General features: G+C 47.0%; 1 protein-coding gene across 16 annotated transcripts in view; it reads left to right on the plus strand.

The window, feature by feature from the left end:
* The first annotated feature begins 15 nt into the window (after nt 1-15).
* MAPK8 (mitogen-activated protein kinase 8) overlaps nt 16-17,380 on the plus strand; it is an 85,372-nt gene continuing 68,007 nt past the window's right edge. For 3 of the 16 annotated variants that reach the window (XM_077350970.1, XM_077350980.1, XM_077350979.1), the window contains exons 1-4: nt 16-167; nt 1,983-2,059; nt 2,140-2,241; nt 2,916-2,972. In XM_077350970.1, the coding sequence (XP_077207085.1) occupies nt 2,025-2,059; nt 2,140-2,241; nt 2,916-2,972 (194 nt within the window). In that variant the 5' untranslated portion in view covers nt 16-167; nt 1,983-2,024. Of the gene's footprint in view, nt 168-1,982; nt 2,060-2,139; nt 2,242-2,915; nt 2,973-14,250; nt 14,415-17,380 lie in introns of those variants that run through there. The other 13 variants (XM_077350982.1, XM_077350981.1, XM_077350978.1 and 10 more) reach the window with 10 other exon arrangements.

The following is a 17,380-nucleotide window of genomic DNA, read 5'->3' on the forward strand; positions in this document are numbered from 1 at the left end:
GGCGGAGAAGGAGGAGGAGGAGGAGGGCAGCGCAGCGCAGCGCAGCGCCTGCCCGCCGTCGCTCCTCCCCGCCCGGCTCGGCTCGGCTCGGCTCGGCTGCCCTGGCGGTAGGCAGCGAGGAGGCGGGTCGGCGGCCTGGGTCGGGCCAGGCCAGGCCGGCGGAGGGGGTGAGCGAGCGAGGGGATGGAGGAGGGGAGGGCCTGGGGCTCCCGCTGCGGGGCCAGGCGGCGGGCAGGGGTGGGCCGGGCCCCGGGGAAAGGCCTTGAGTCAGGAGCCGCTCCGCCCGCGGGGCTCCCCCCCCCTCCTCTGCAGATCCCCGCCTGGGCTCCCCTCCCAGCCCGCGGGGGCCAAGGGGAGGCCTGTCTCGGGGCGCCTCCCGGGGAAGGGATTCTTTCTGCGCTTTATTCCCCGTGGCTGCTCTGCTCGCTGCCGCCGGTGGGACGGCGCCATTTGGCCAGGCCAGGCCAGGCCAGGCCGAACGCCTCCCTCTCTCGCTCTGCTTTCGTGCTCAGCCTCCTCCTCCGAGCTCCCTGCGGGCAGGCCGGGCGGAGAATGCGGCTGGGCCCGAGGCGCCCGCAGAGCTTCCCTGGCCAAGGGCCGGGCCCCGCTCTTGATGCGAGGCCAGGACGGGCAGCCTGATTGCGCGCAGGCGCTGAGACCGCGTAGGTGCCGCGTTGCTAACGCCACGGAGATGTGGGGCTGAAGGACTTCAACAGTAGTGTCCCCTTGCCAAGGCAGCCATTTTATCCAGATCTTTGCCATCTGCGGCCCAGTTGGAATACTGGGAGACCTCCAGGCAGCCCACTGCAAGCCCGGTCCCAGCGGTGCTGGCAGCATCCCATGACCCCCCCCCCCGCAGCGCCCCAGCCTCAGCTGTGCCGTGGGTGCCTTGTTTGCTGGTGGAGTCGTCTGGTCCTGGGTTCTGGCCACCCAGCAGAGTGGTCTGGCAGGCCTCTGGTTCTCTTTCTCAGGGTTCCCTACCCCTGCAGCAGGCACAAGGACACTCGGGGCATTCATTCCTTACAGCAGTTCAGCATATGCTTCTTGGCCCCAGAAGTATATGCTATTGTCCCTGAAGGACTGCATAGCCGAGCTGGGCTTGTACAGTATGCTTGTACAGTAGGCAGCCTTGAAACCTCCCTGTTTCAATAATACCTTACTTTTCAGCCACAACATATTATGCAAATCAATACCAGTATTCCAGTAAAACAATGGCTGTTGATTGTTGCCTCTTGTTCTCCCTTCTCTGGCACATAGAGCAGAGAAACATTATGGGCAGCAGCAGCAGCAACAGCAGCAGAAGAAGAGTTGGTTCTTATATGCTGCTTTTCTCTACCCGAAGGAATCTCAAAGCGGCTTACATTCGCCTTCCCTTTCCTGTCCCCACCACAGACAGCCCTGATATTCCTGCTCAGTCAGAACAGTTTTATCAGTGCTGTGGCGAGCCCAAGGTCACCCAGCTGGCTGTATGTGGGGGAGCGCAGATTCGAACCTGGCATGCCAGATTAGAAGTCCGCACTCCTAACCACTACGCCAAACTGGCAGAGGGAATGATGGCTGAGACTCTCTCGCAGAACTTCCTGCTAATCTAGCTCTTCTTTCCATAGCTGCTGGTAGGCTTTCTCAGTCCAGGTTGGGTAGTTCCTGGACATTTATGGATGGATCTTGGGGACAGAATTGTCTGGGGTAAAGGAAGGACCTTAGCAGGGTATACTGCACTCCAAACCAGCCATTTCCTCGCAATCATTTGGAAGTTATTTGTAATTCTGAGAGAACACCAGGCTCCACCTGGAGGTTGACTGCCCTGGCTGCTGGCCTTCCTACTCCTGACTTGCTTGAAATTCCAAATGAATTTACTTACCCGGAATATAAGTCCAGTGGCACCTTTAAAACCAACAAAGATTAACTTTGGGTATGTTTTCATGTACATGCACACTTCTTCAGATACATTTACTCAGAATTAAACTTTGTTTGTCTTAAAGGTACGACTGAACTCAAACTTTGCTCTGTTGCTTCAGACCAACATGGCTACCCACCTGAATCTATTTACACTGAGTATGTAAGTATAATAATTGTGGAAGAGTTGGTAAGGCTTTATGGTTTTTTAGTCAGTCTCTTGAGTCCTCTGCATTTGATCAGATCTGTTTTTATCTCCAAGAGTAGATTGAAGGAACAGGATCCTTGTCATTCTGCGGCAAACTTTCTTTGCAGTGTTGACTCCTGCACCAAACACTTCTCACAGTGAGTTTGTATCATTGTAACAGAGTCTTATAGGGCCTCTTGTGGCGCAGGGTGGTAAGGCAGCTGACATGTCTGAAACTCTGACCATGAGACTGGGAGTTCGATCCTAGCAGCTGGCTCAAGGTTGACTCAGCCTTCCATCCTTCCGAGGTCAGTAAAATGAGTACCCAGCTTGCTGGGGGGTAAAACGGCAATGAGTTGGCTCCAGCCCTGTCTTTTTCCTGTCAGAAGCAAAGCACATTGAACAAATTTTAATTGTATTTATTTAAATATTTTCACCTTTGCTTTTCTCCTCAGTGATCTTAAAGTAGCTTATAAAATGAAGGCCACAAAACCAACTGTAATTTCAGTAAAAATTTCACAACCCCATAGGTCCCTGATGTAACCTTGAAGCAGGTGAAAAGCTGCCAGGTTGCTCTGGGCTGACCCTGGTCCTGCCACCACAACTCATACAAGGCCACACCTACAACAGGCAAAAAGCCAAGAGCCCTTTGAATATGCCCTGAGTTTTAATTACTAGCAGATGCTCAGCAGGAGCAGATGCTCAGTAGTTTTCCTCAGCTGCTTAGATGCTCCCAATTCCATTCCCATCTCACCTAGCTCTAGATCGTTGAAATAGCCTATCATTACTGCTTTGGATCTAACAGTAAATCAAATGATGTCCTTCTCTTCAGAAAAGAAGTCACCTCCCTGCAGTATTGTACCTTGCAGCCTGGCCATAAGATATGCAGGTAATCTGCTTTTTGTCCTTTTGAACCTCCAGCAGGGATTTAGAAATATCTCAAATGGTGTGAAATACCATAAATGGTATCTAGTACCATTGGTAACCTAAAGAGCCTCTTGTGGTGCAGGGTGGTAAGGCAGCAGAAATGCTGTCTGAAGCTGTCTGCCCATGAGGCTGGGAGTTCAATCTCAGCAGCTGGCTCAAGGTTGACTCAGCCTTCCATCTTTCCGAGGTCGGTAAAATGAGTACCCAGCTTGCTGGGGGGTAAACGGTCATGACTGGGGAAGGCACTGGCAAACCACCCCGCATTGAGTCTGCCATGAAAACGCTAGAGGGCGTCACACCAAGGGTCAGACATGACCCAGTGATTGCACAGGGGATACCTTTACCTTTACCATTGGTAACATACCTGGTGGGTAGCCATGTTGGTCTGAAGCAACAGAACAAAGGCTGAACAAAGTATCTGGAAAAGTGCATGTACCCAAAAGCTTATACCCAGAATTAAACTTCGTTGGATTCAAACATCATACCTTGTAATAGTTTTCTTATAAGGTTTGCTGACGTGAATTAAGATAGGCTTGTGGAACAAAGCAGAGGTAGTCAACCTGTGGTCCTCCAGATGTTCATGGACTACAATCCCCATGAGCTCCTGCCAGTGTTTGCTGGCGGGTTCATGGGAATTGTAGTCCATGAACATCTGGAGGACCACAGGTTGGCTACCCCTGGACCAAAGGACATTCCATTCAATATTTATGATCTCCAAACCTAAGGTACTTGGCTACGTTTAAGGCAGGGATTCCTAACCAGAACTTTGGAGACAATCTGTGGCTTTCCCCCTCCTGCCTTAATGGACTCTGCCACAAGCTAGGGAACTGACCGCTTTTATTGCTCCTCCTCCCGAGCATGAATAGTTCTCTCCTGGTTTCCATGCCTGGGTGGGGGTGGAGCCTACACGCCTACTCCCCCCTTTAACCATCTCCTGTCTCTCCCCCAGTCCTCATTGAGTTTGCCTGTTAAAACTTGTGTTCCTTGGAAGACTTTTCCTTTCTTGCCTTAAAAATCAGCAAGTTCTCACAGACTGGAAGAGAAGGGGGCTCAGGTGAGGAGGCTGACCGGGGGGGGGGGGGGGGGGAGGCAGCAGTTCTCAGAACAAGACTGACCAGTAATGCACTGGCAGGACCCTGCCTACCCCTTTTCTCCCCCCTCCTCTTAGTGTCATGTGTGACCTGGCCTTGCAGCTGCCAAAGTCACTGCCTCTGTTACCTGGTGACACCACAGCGGGAGGTGGGGCAGTCTAATTGAGATGGCACTGGTATGAGCTCCCCCTGTTTCTCTACCTTCCTCAGACTTCCTAACTCCTGCTCTTGTTGCAGCCACCTCTGCCTGGAGAGCTCAGTGGGTAGGCCAGAGGTGTAAAATTCAAAGGGGGTGGGAGAATTATGAGGCATATGGGCTTTATAAGGCTTTAATGCTGTCTTTTCAGGTTCTGCCTTTGTTTCTGGCCTACATGAATCCAGAGTGGTAGTGGGGGTGGGATGGTGATAGTAGTAGCAAAAGCAATGATGGAGAGAGCAAGGGAAAGGAGAGCTAAGGGTGCAGGTGGTGATGTCACTTCTGGTGGCATGTCACTTCCATGAGCATGGCAGGGAGGCATGGCCATCACTTCCAGGGCGCCTCAAAGCCAAACAATTATTTCAGAGGCTCCCGCACAGTCAAAAGGTTGGAAAAGGCTGGTTTAAGGTATTAGCCATCACATGCAAAATCTTTCATGGCCTTAGACCCTCTTGTCTGCAATATGGTCTCTCCTCCATGCTCTGCCATGACAGCTTTGCTCATTGGAGTACGATCTTTGGCAGTCCAGCCCTCCAGTTAAAGATGATCTTCCTATAGCCAGTTCTCTGTCCTTGGATTGTAGAGGTAAAGCGGTGAGAACAACAGATGGAGCTTATGTTGAGCTGCACCCATTTATTGTCCTTTAGGCATGAGGAAGACCAAAATATTTTTTGTCTTTCTTAGATGCTTTTATGGTTTCTGGTAGCTATTTTGTTACTTGTTTGCGTAGTGATAATTTTTATATTGGTAGCTTTTACACCCCCACCCCCTTTTGGAATGCATGTAATGAAAGACAAGATTTTACTCAAAATGTGTAGTGTAAAACATTTTATTTAAAATTATCTCTAGTATTGAATATGCATGCTGGAAAATTATTATTCTATTAAATTTATTGACCGCACCCTCTCCTGTAGCAGGCTTGGGCCAGCTCACACCATTTAAAACCGGCATTCAATAAATATAAAGATATAATAAAATTATTAACATTTCATACTAAAATATACAACTCTTTTAAGAATTTCTTTTATTACAAACATTGTTTTAACAATGAATATGCTATGGTATGTTTGGTAGTAGTGGAAAATGCAGACGAGCCACAGCCGATTTATGGTGACCTGGCAGGGATTTCAAGGCAAGAGACCTTCATTAGCAGCCCTGGACTTCCTTGGCAGTCTCCCATCCAAATCCTTTCTGGGGCTGCACCTGCCTAATTTCTGAGATCTGATAAGATTGGGCTAGTTTGGGTTATTTAGGTCTGGGCATAATATGTTTTATGATAATATTATGATAATATATTATGACATATTATGATAACTAGTAATCAAGCCCATTGCAGTTCTAAATGCAATGGGCGCTAGCAGTGAGTGTGGGTTTGGGGGGGGGGACTACCTGCAGTCTTTGGGCAGGCTTTGAAAGGGGAGAAGGGGGAAGGGTAAGGGACACGCTCCCCCCCCCGAAAAGCGGCGCCGCGGTCACGCTTCTCTGCTGTTTGTCTTCGGCGGGTGCTAGCAGGGGTTTGGAGGGTGAGGGGGCGGCTGTCGAAGGGGAACGGGTCGAGGGGGTGGACTCTCCGCAATGGCGGAGGCGGCGCAGCCTACCCGGAGCTGGCGGTGGGCCTTCCATTGTCTTGCATTCTGGCGGTTCCCTCGGCGGTAGCTCGAGTCAGGCAGCGGCGTGATTTGGGTGGCGGCTCCCTCTGCGTAGGTTCCTTCGGCTGGTGGCGGAGCGCGGCTGCCGGGGACTCCCTCGGGCGGCGGCGTGACTCAGGCAGCGGCGGCTTCCTCGGGCGGCGGTTCCGTTGGGGGCGGCGTTTCTTGGGCGGCGTCTCCCTTGGCGGCGGCGTGAATCGGGTGACGGCTCCCTCGGGCGGCTTGCAGGAGTCCTGGGGTTGCTGCGGCGAAGCGCCTCTCGCCGCGTCAGGCCAGGGGCAACTGTGAGCCGCGCTATGCGTGGCTCGCAGTTTCTGGGGCTGGGAATCGGAGGGACCAATCGGCAGGCGCAAAGCGCCTGCCGATTGGTCCCTCCGATTGTCTGTCATAAGGAAGGGTCCAATCTGGATCCTTCCTCATCCCGGACTCATCCCGCCCCAGAACCCCTTACTGTTTTATTTAGTCCATGGCGCCCGCGGCGCCACGGGCGGTTTACAGATATGATAACTCAATAATATGAGTTCAGTGTTTTTGGTGTTATCCTTAACACTATTTTGTTCCCTTATATATTTGGGAAACAGCCTCCTTGGAGGAGACTGTCCAGGGCCCTGTCCATCCAGGTCCACCCTGATCGGCCCTCTCCCTCCAGCTCCCCCCCCCTTTCCTCCTTGCCTGCTAGAAGCCTTGTGGCTGCGGCCTCCATTGTCGCCCACGAGGAGAGAGGCAGCGACAGGGCTTTGCGGCCCACAAGTACCCTCCTTCTGGTATGGGCTGCAAAGCTCTGTCACCACCAGCAGGGGGGGGGGGCTTTTCACTCCCTTTAGCCTGGGAAGCACTCTCGCCGCTTTGCAGGCCAAAGGGAGCCGCGGCCACCCTCTCACGCCCTCCTGCCTGCCACCCCTTTCAAAGCCTATTTTTGAAATTAAAAAAGGGGTTTTAAACTAGTAAAGTTTAATAATATCCAAACAAGCTAATAGTCCTGCCTGTTCTGATGATATGGCTGTTTCTGCGCAAGTAGTCCACTTTATTACAGATTTTGTTCTCCGCGTTCCACATTTATTTTTCCCTTCCTTCCAGATTGCAAAAATTAAAGAGATTGTGCTAAGATAACATTGGGTGCATAGTGTAATTCCTTATCAGGTACTGGGTATACCTGTTGTTTTTCTTATAGAAAATGAAGATTATTGCACTTTTGAATTCTGTAAACTTGCTAAATAGTACAGTTTTAAACATTGCTATAAATAATGCCTTTTATTATTTATTTATTTATTGGATTTATATACCGCTGCTCACAGCAAGCTGTTCAAGTAGTAAAAGAAGCTTAAATATGATAGAAAAGTATTGCACATATTTTAATTTTCTGCACATTTTCTATCCCCCTGCACCAAAAGTCACAAACAAGGAAATACAAGTGCATAAAGTCTGATATATCGTTAGTAGGTAAAAACATGAAACTTACTTAGGCTGTATCATGTGATCCAACTCAATGGAGAAAGCATTTATGCTAGGACTGGTCAGTGGAAAAGGGAAATCAGGTCAGTGGAAAAGGGAAATCGACAAAGGGCACGGTGGTTGGACCTGATCAGGATGGACAGTGGCCGGGACATTGCACGGCTGAGGGAGGTGGTGTGGGATCAGGGATTGTGGCGTCAGATGTGCCATGGGATTGCCAAGATTCAGACATGATGGAATTTCTAACAACAATACCAAAGCAGGATGTTTTTTATTGTAGTTTCTAATTTTCTAGAAACTACATATCTCTAAGCTGGAGATTTCCCCTCCCTTCTAATGAATGCAGTGATGCACTTTGGTTGACAGCTGCCTATTATTCGACCCATCAGCTTCACATCTGTAGCTGGCAAAATTTTGGAACAAATCATCAAAACAGTTGATCCTGGAGCAGCTGGAAAACAGAGCTGTGATTTCGCATGAACGGATTTAGCATGAACAAGTAATTTCAGACCAACCTTATCTCTTTTTTTCGAGAAAGTGACTACCTTGCAGGATCAGGGGAATACTGTGGACATATCTAGATTTCTGTAAAGCTTTTGATAAGGTTCCACATGACATTCTTGTTGACAAGTTGGTAAAATGCGGTATGGATCCTAATTCTGTCTGCTGGATCCATAACTGGTTGACAGATCGTACCCAAAGGGTAGTTATCTCTTGGAGAAGAGTGATAAGTGAAGTGCCCTAGGGATCTGTCCTGGGGCCTGTGTTTATAAATTATAAATTATACATATTTATAAATTATTTGAGTCTGCCATGAAAACGCTAGAGGGTCAGACATGACTCGGTGCTTGCACAGGGGATACCTTTACCTTTACCTTATAAATTATTTGGATAAGGGATTACTTATTAAATTTGCAGACAATACTAAACTGGGAGGAGTAGCAGCACAACAGAAGACAGAATCAGAATACAAGATGATCTTGATAGGCTCACGAACTGGTCTAAACTAAATAAAATGAAATTCAATAGGGACAAATGTAAAGTTCTGCATTTAGGTAGGAAAAACCCATCTACACCAATATAAGATGGGGGAGACATGTCTCGGCAGTAGTATGTGCAAAAAGGATCTAGTAGTCTTGTATATTGAATATGAGTCAGCAGAGTGACTTAGTATCTAAAAAGGCAAATGGTATTATGGGAGTTTCACTTTGCTCTGGTTCAGCCTCACTTGGAGTACTGTGTTCAGTTTTGGGCAGCCCAGTTGAAGAGGGATGTAGACAAACTGGAGCGTGTCCAGAGGAGGGCAACAAAGATGGTGAGTGATTTGGAGCCAAGACGTATGAGGAAAGTTTGGGGGAGCTTGGTCTGTTTAGCCTGGAGAGGAAACAACTGAGGGGATCTGATAAAGGTAAAGGTAAAGGTATCCCCTGTGCAAGCACCGGGTCATGTCTGACCCTTGGGGTGACGCCCTCTAGCGTTTTAATGGCAGACTCAATACGGGGTGGTTTGCCAGTGCCTTCCCCAGTCATGACCGTTTACCCCCCAGCAAGCTGGGTACTCATTTTACCGACCTCGGAAGGATGGAAGGCTGAGTCAACCTTGAGCCGGCTGCTGGGATTGAACTCCCAGCCTTATGGGCAAAGCTTTCAGACGGCTGCCTTACCACTCTGCGCCACAAGAGGCTCTTGGGGATCTGATAGCCATCTTCAATTTTTGAAATTTTTAAACAAAGGCTGGACAGCCATCTGACGGAGAGGCTGATTCTGTGAGGGTTCAAGAGGGTGGCTGGTTACAGTGGAATAATAGAATAATAGAGTTGGAAGGTACTTCCTGAGCCAACCCCCTGCAATATGCAGGACACTATTGCTCATCCACTGTAACCTGTAACCTGCTACCCCTGTGATTCGTTTCGAGTGCTTTTCCGTCAGAATTATAAGTCTTTAATGCAGCCCTTGCAACTAGTGATTCCAGGTTGTATGATTGAGACTCCCCACCCCCTTTCCCAGGTATAAACCATGTTGCTCCCTTAAGCTACCTTCTTAGGCCTTTCCTGGCTCACAACAATTTGCATTATTTATTTACTTCAAGAAGCAAATGGTGTTTCTGTTAGTTAGTTCTTAACTTTAAGCCACACAAAATCTACGTAAGTTGAAACCATGCATAAATTACTTTGGTTTTATAGAGACAGAAATAGATGGAATCAATTTCTAAACCTGGGTGTGGCCTTGAAGCCTCCTAGATGCTCCTATTAGAACAGTACCACAGCATGGGAGCAAACTGGCTGTCTGCTGTCTGGATACACTCCCTACTTTTCCACACTTCTGCTGGGCATTGGGGTACTGAGCTCAGTCCAGTGGGGCAAAGGAGGCAGAGGTTTGGAATTTGACACTGTAATGCGTGCTACCAGCTTGGTGCTGTGGTTAGGAGTTTGGTGTAGTGGTAAGGAGCGTGGACTTCTAATCTGGTGAGCCCGGTTTGATTCCATGCTCCTCCTCCACATGCAGCCATCTGCATGACCTTGTGCTCACCATACTGATAAGGCTGTTCTGACTCAGCAGGAATCTCAGGGCTCTCTCAGCCTCACCTCCCCACAGGGTGTCTGTTGTGGGGAGAGGAAAGGGAAAGCAATTGGAATCCGCTTTGAGATTCTTACGGGTAGAGAAACTATTCTTTTTCTTCTACTACAAAATGGCTTCTGCAAAATGGCTGCAGCTGGAGGTGGAGCCAACCACAAAATGGCTGCTGCAGCTGAACTTCAGTCACACTGTGAAGATCCTCATGCTATGGTGGTAGCTGTTGCCAAGGCAGTGTTTTTCAGTCTGCACTCAAAATTGGCAATCAGATCTCCAGTGGCCAATTAGAAGCCTTGCTGGGCAAAAACCCCACCTGACCCAACTCCAAACACTTGGTGGATACCAGGAAAGGTGTCAATGGGCACCATGGCACCTATGAGCACCGTGTTGGTGACTCTTCGTCTGGCATGTATGGAGACATTATATGAGAGTCCAAAGGGTCAAGCTTCAGTTCTTTCTGAACGGATCTGATTAGAACCAAAAACTTGTCAGGAATGAAGCAGCAGGCTGTATAATATCCAGGGCTCTGTGGAGCAGAAGAAATTGTGAATTGCCCTGCCTGTTGTGGGCAGGGGCCGGAATGGAGGCTGGGTAGGGTCCAAGCTCACTTTGCCTTTTTGTCTTCAGCTGGAGCACCACTTGGGCACTCTATACAAGCAATTCAAATTCAAGTGTGTAGTCATGTTGGTTTGAAGTAGAAATTTAGAGGCCAGTTCTATGAAGCCCTACAACACCTAGAAGCAATGCCAAAAAATGATGTGCACCATCATGGGGGATTGGAATGCTAAAGTAGGAAGCCAAAAGATAACCGGGATAACAGGCAAGTTTGGCCTTGGAGTACAAAATGAAGCAGGGCACAGGCTGGTAGAATTTTGTCAAGAGAATACAATGGTCATAGCAAACACTCTTTTCCAACAACCCAAGAGATGACTCTACACATGGACATCACCAGACGGTCAACACAGAAATCAGATTGACTATGTGCTCTGCAGCCAAAGATGGAGAAGTTCTATACAGTCAATAAAAACAAGACCAGGAGCTGATTGTGGTTCAGATCATCAGCATCTTGTTGCAAAATTTAGGCTTAAATTGAAGAAAGTAGGGAAAAGCACTAGACCACTCAGGTATGAACTAAATCATATCCCCAACGAATATACAGTAGAGGTGATAAATAGATTTAAGGAATTAGATCTGATAGACAGAGTGCCTGAAGAACTATGGACGGAGGTTCGCAACATTGTACAAGAGGCAGCAACTAAAACCATCCCAAAGAAAAAGAAATGCAAGAAATCAAAATGGCTGTCTGAGGAAGCTTTACAAATAGGTAAGGAGAGAAGGGAAGTGAAAGGCAAGGGAGAAAGAGAAAGATACACCCAATTGAATGCAGAATTCCAGAGAAAAGCTAGAAGAGATAAGAATGCCTTCTTAAATGAACAGTGCAAACAAATAGAAGAAAACAATAGAATGGGGAGGACCAGAGTTCTTTTCAAGAAAATTGGAGATATGAAGAGAACGTTTCATGCAAAGATGGGTATGATAAGGGACCAAAATGGTAGGGACCTCACAGAAGCAGAAGAGATTTTTAAAAAGTGGCAAAATTATACAGAACTATACAAGAGTGAGCTTAACATCCCTGATGACCACAATGGGGTAGTTACTGACCTGGAGCCAGACATCCTGGAATGTGAAGTCAAATGGGCCTTAGGAAGTCTGAGCAACAATAAAGCTAGTGGTGGTGACAGCATTCCAGTTGAACTATTCAAAATCTTAAAAGACAGTACAATAAAAGTGCTACATTCAATATGCCAGCAAATTTGGAAAACTCAACAATGGGCACAATATTGGAAAAGGTCAGTTTACATTCCAATCCCAAAGAAGGGCAATGCCAAAGAATGTTCAAACTACCGCACCATTGCACTCATTTCTCATGCTAGCAAAGTTATGCTCAAAATCCTACAAGCTAGACTCCAGCAACATGTGGACCAAGAACTTCCAGAAGTACAGGCAGGATTTCGAAGAGGCAGATGAACTAGAGATCAAATTGCCAACATATGCTGGATCATGGAGAAAGCTAGGGAGTTCCAGAAGAACATCTACTTCTGCTTCATTGACTATGCTAAAGCCTTTGATTGTGTGGAGCACAACAAATTGTGGCAAGTTCTTAAAGAGATGGGAATACCAGAGCATCTTATTTGTATCTTGAGAAACCTATATGCAGGTCAAGAAGCAACAGTGAGAACTGGGCATGGAATCACTGATGGGTTCAAAATTGAGAAAGGAGTTCGGCAAGGCTGTATACTGTCACCTTGCCTATTTAACTTGTATGCGGAGCACATCATGAGAAAGGCGGGATTAGAAGAGTCACAAATTGGGATCAAGATTGCAGAGAGAAATATCAACAACCTCAAATATGCAGATGATACCACTCTCATGGCAGAAAGTGAAGAGGAACTAAAGAGCCTGTTGATGCGGGTGAAGGAGGAGAGTGCAAAAGTTGGCTTGAAACTCAACATCAAGAAAACAAAGATCATGGCATCCGGCTCTCTCAATTCCTGACAAATAGATGGGGAAGAAATTGAGGTAGTGACAGATTTTATTTTCCTGGGCTCCAAGATCACTGCAGATGGGGACTGCAGCAAAGAAATTAAAAGACGCTTCCTCCTGGGGAGGAATGCTATGGCAAATCTAAACAGCATCCTAAAAAGCAGAGACATCACCCTGCCAACAGAAGTGCATTTAGTCAAGGCTATGGTCTTCCCAGTTGCAATGTATGGGTGCGAAAGTTGGACCATAAGGAAGGCCGAGCGTCAAAGAATTGAGGCTTTTGAACTCTGGTGCTGGAGAAGACTCTTGCGAGTCCCTTGGACTGCAAGGTGAACAAACCAGTCAGTCCTAGAGGAGATCAGCCCTGACTGCTCCTTAGAAGGCCAAATCCTGAAGATGAAACTCAAAAACTTTGGCCACCTCATGAGAAGGAAGGACTCCCTGGAGAAGAGCCTAATGCTGGGAGCGATCAAAGGCAAAAGAAGAAGGGGACGACAGAGAATGAGGTGGCTGGATGGAGTAACTGAAGCAGTAGGTGCAAACTTAAATGGACTCCGGGGAATGATAGAGGACAGGAAGGCCTGAAGGATCATTGTCCATGGGGTCGCGATGGGTCGGACACAACAACAGCAAGCATCTTTGAGACCTGAGAAGGTTGATGAAACTGCTCCCTTATATGATAAAAATGTATATCATTTGAATTTTATTTATGGAGCTCAAATACATAAAAGTATAAAAAACAACAAAAGCAGCAGGGAGTGACACAAATCACACATGTATAAGTTAGTTCTGTCCTAACATTCAAAGACCTAATGTGTTTCAACCTATACAGGTCTTCCTCAGAGGTTGATATTAAGTACACACAATTGTTTTAGAAAAATACACAGATATACATAAAATATGTTTTTATATCTTTTTATATCACCAGGGTGGTAAACCAACTTTTTATTCAAGTGGGGGTTCCTTGCATATCCACTGGATGACAAATGTTCTTACACAAATAAAGGAATTTCAAGGGGTTGTCTTCAATAACCTTCCCTGTTTTTTTAACACCAACTGCTATGTGTTCTTGTGGGCCTCCTATCATACTTATTCTGCAATAAATGAGTCGTTGCTGAGAGTGGTGAACTAAAAATCAAATAGTAAATAGATAATGAGACTTCATTGTATGTTTGATCCGGAAACCCAGAAGTATTGGACCCTATCAACCATTTGTCAGCCTGGAGTCATTTTTGCACTGCAGGGATCCTTGGAGACCTCAATGCATATAGCACAAAAGATTAGATTTTTATGCTGCTTTTTTTGTACTTAAAGCTTTATCAGGGAAATTGACTTAAGTCTGGTGTAGAAGTAAATTAACAAAATGTTAATGTGCAGTTCTCAACCTTGGCTTCTGTAGTAGCCATTTTGGTGTAGTGGTTAGGAGTGCGGACTTCTAATCTGGCAAACTGGGTTCGATGCTGCACTCCCCCACATGCAGCCAGCTGGGTGACCTTGGGCTCGCCACAGCACTGATAAAGCTGCTTTGACCGAGCAGTTATATCAGAGCTCTTTCAGCCCCACTTCCCTCGCAGGGTGCCTGTTGTGGGGAGAGGAAGAGAAGGCGATTGTAAGCCGTTTGGAGACTCCTTCTGGTAGAGAAAAGCGACATATAAGAACCAACTCTTCTTCTTCTTCTTCTTCTTCTTCTTCTTCTTCTTCTTCTTCTAAATTGCTTATTTTTGTCTGTTGACAGGTTCATGACTTCTGCATTAAAGTGTTCAACTAACTGAGCGTCATGAGCAGGGGCAAGCGTGAAAACAACTTCTACAGTGTAGAGATTGCAGATTCTACCTTCACTGTGCTCAAACGTTACCAGAATTTGAAACCAATTGGTTCAGGTGCCCAGGGTATAGTATGGTAAGGCCTCTTCTCTTGTGATAAATGTAAGAGGAACACTGGAAAAATGACTGTACAATTGGCATGTCATTTAGGGATACATAATTCAATCTGGATTGGGCAGGGAGTAGAATAGCTGTATGGTAAATCTGCCACTCGGGTTCCTGGCAATAATGCATGAGTTACATGGTATGTCAGTGATGTTTTGGGATCGTGCAGCTGGCCAGATAAACACTGCAGAGTTTAGGGGTCATGGGAAGTCAATGGAAAAGCTCAGGATCTGGCAGGGGCACGTCTCGCACCTGGCGTTTCTGGGGAAGATGGTAGAAAGGGCTGTTGTAAACCAACTAATGGCATTCCTGGAAGAAGCTTCGGTTCTAGACCCATCCCATTCAGGTTTCCGGCATGGCCATGGGGTAGAGACAGCACTAGTCGTCCTGACAGATTACCTCTGCCGCCAGTTGGACCGAGGCGGATCGGCACTGCTGATATTACTAGACCTCTCAGCAGTGTTTGACACAGTCAATCATGAGCTTCTAGCTCACCACCTCATTGATGCCGCAATACAAGGGACAGCCCTTCAATGGCTGATCTCCTTCCTCCGGAATCGTAAACAGAGGGTTGCAATAGGAGAGAGAACATCAAACCACCAACAACTTGCGGAGTTCCACTAGGAGCGGTCCTCTCTTCATGCGCCCTCTCGCACAGCTAGTACGGAAGTTTGGGCTGGGTTGTCATCAATATGCAGATGACACCCAGCTCTTCCACCTGATGGATGGCCGCCCTGACTCTCCCCCAGAAGTATTAGCCAGCTGCCTGGAAGCAGGGATAATAAGGCTCAAGCAGAGTCATCTGAAGTTCAATCCTTCAAAGATGGCGGTCCTGTGGCTGGGTAGGAAGGGGCCATGTGAGGAAGCACGTGTGCCCACCCTGGATGGGGTGCAGCTCACTATGGCTCACTCAGCCAGGAATCTGGGTGTGATCCTGGATGCTTCCCTCACAATGGAAGCCCAGATCACAAAGGTAGCGCAGCTAGCATTCTACCATCTCCGCCAAGCCAAGCTCCTAGCGCCCTATCTGGCCCCAGAATACTTAGCCACAGTGATCCATGCAACGGTTATCTCTAGACTGGAATTCTGTAACTTGCTCTATACAGGCGTGCCCTTAGCCTTGACCCGGAAACTACAGCCGGTCCAAAACGCAGTGGCCAGGGTCCTTACAGCAACACCATGGAGGTCCCACATCCGGCCCATTTTCCATCAATTGCACTGGCTGCCAATTGAATTCTGGATCAGGATAAAGGTTCTGGTAATTACCTTCACCATACGTGGTCAGGGCCCAGTGTACCTGAGGGACCGCCTCCCTGCCTCAAAGAGCTCTATGCTCCGCCATCACCAGCTGGCTAATGGTCCCTAGCCCTAAAGATGCCCGCCTGGCCTCGACCAGGGCCAGGACCTTTTCGGTCCTGGCCCCTACCTGGTAGAATCCCCTACCTGGATCTCCCGGAGGAGATCAGGGCCCTGACAGAGCTAAAACAGTTCTGCAGGGCCTGCAAAAAGGAGCTCTTCCACCAGGTGTTTGATTGAGATCAGACATAACCAACAACGTCTGAAGGGCCCCTGCTCCCTCCCTCCCAGAACTCCATCAGTCCACTCTGGACCTGTTTGCACTGTTCATTGTTTGCACTGTTGCCATTATCGGTTATTGGTGTTATTGTTACAGTTATTTATATGTTATGGACTGTTTCATGTATTGGTAATACATCAAACAATAAAATCAGAGTCCAATAATACCTTTAAGACCACCAGATTTATTCAAGGCGTGAGCTTTCGAGTGCAAGCACTCTTCATCAGACTAAGAACTGACCATCATAACAATAGGAATATATAAGCAAAAGTTAATCCTGTTACGTTAGTATACTGTGTCACAACATCCAGAACACAGCCACATGATAACTCCCTGCGAAACCAGCTAATCAAACCCCTCGAACCCATTTGTAGTTCACAGAGACATATCAGAAATACAGTATATGCTGGCGTATAAGACTACTTTTCCCCCCTGAAAAACATGCCTCCAAGTGGGGGGGGGGGGGTCGTCTATAGGCCGGGTGCACATAAGTTGGGATAGACATAGCTGCCTATAGTGGCCCATATTACTGTAATGTAATTTAACAAACTCTCTATATTTTTTAAATTAAGTTTTATTTTTATTATATATAAGCATTTACAGAAAAATAGAGGAAAAAAAAGAAAGAAACAACCAGCTGGCAGAATAATCATTGACCCATGTAAAAACACAATCCATTCTTATCTTAAAAAGTACGTACTCAGTTCCCATTGCTTAAGTTAAAGATAAAAAGAGACAACCAGCTAACCAAATAATTATTGATACACGTGAAGAATAGTTTGCCATCCTCTTATAACGTACATATTCAGTTCCCATCACATATTAGTCCTAACCTAGAAGTAATTGTTGATACATATGAGAGTATAATCTATTATGAGAGTATAATCTGTTATTATCTTAAGTAATATAAAGTTAGTTCCCTTCGTAAGTTGGCCCTAACCTAAAAATTACTGCTGTCTTTCGCACAAAAAGCCAAGTAAATGCTCCACTGTTCATCACATTCTTCAGGTGGTCACAGAAAATGAAGTTGTGCTCTTTTCCATGATGTATCTGCTAGCAGGTCTTGAAGTATTTGTGTTTCTTGATCCACCAAACTCAGCGGTATCGCCTGATGGTTTCTGTATAGAGTATTTCTAGCAGCCTTGCTGTCAGGGCCAAAAATGTATCTTGGTTGATTCTTGCGTGCAGTCGCCTTTGAATAGACCCTGTATACTTTATCAATCCGAATCTCTTCCTCCTCTAAGTAGTCTTCCGGGCTTTTTGTGATTTCCTTCCTTAGATCTGTTTTCCCAAATTCTTCTGGGACGTCTTTGATTTTAATGCTCCTAGCTTTGAGTTCTACTTCTGGGGCCATTCTGCAC

This window comes from Paroedura picta, chromosome 8 (assembly GCF_049243985.1).
Source record: "Paroedura picta isolate Pp20150507F chromosome 8, Ppicta_v3.0, whole genome shotgun sequence".
Taxonomy (NCBI): domain Eukaryota; kingdom Metazoa; phylum Chordata; class Lepidosauria; order Squamata; family Gekkonidae; genus Paroedura; species Paroedura picta.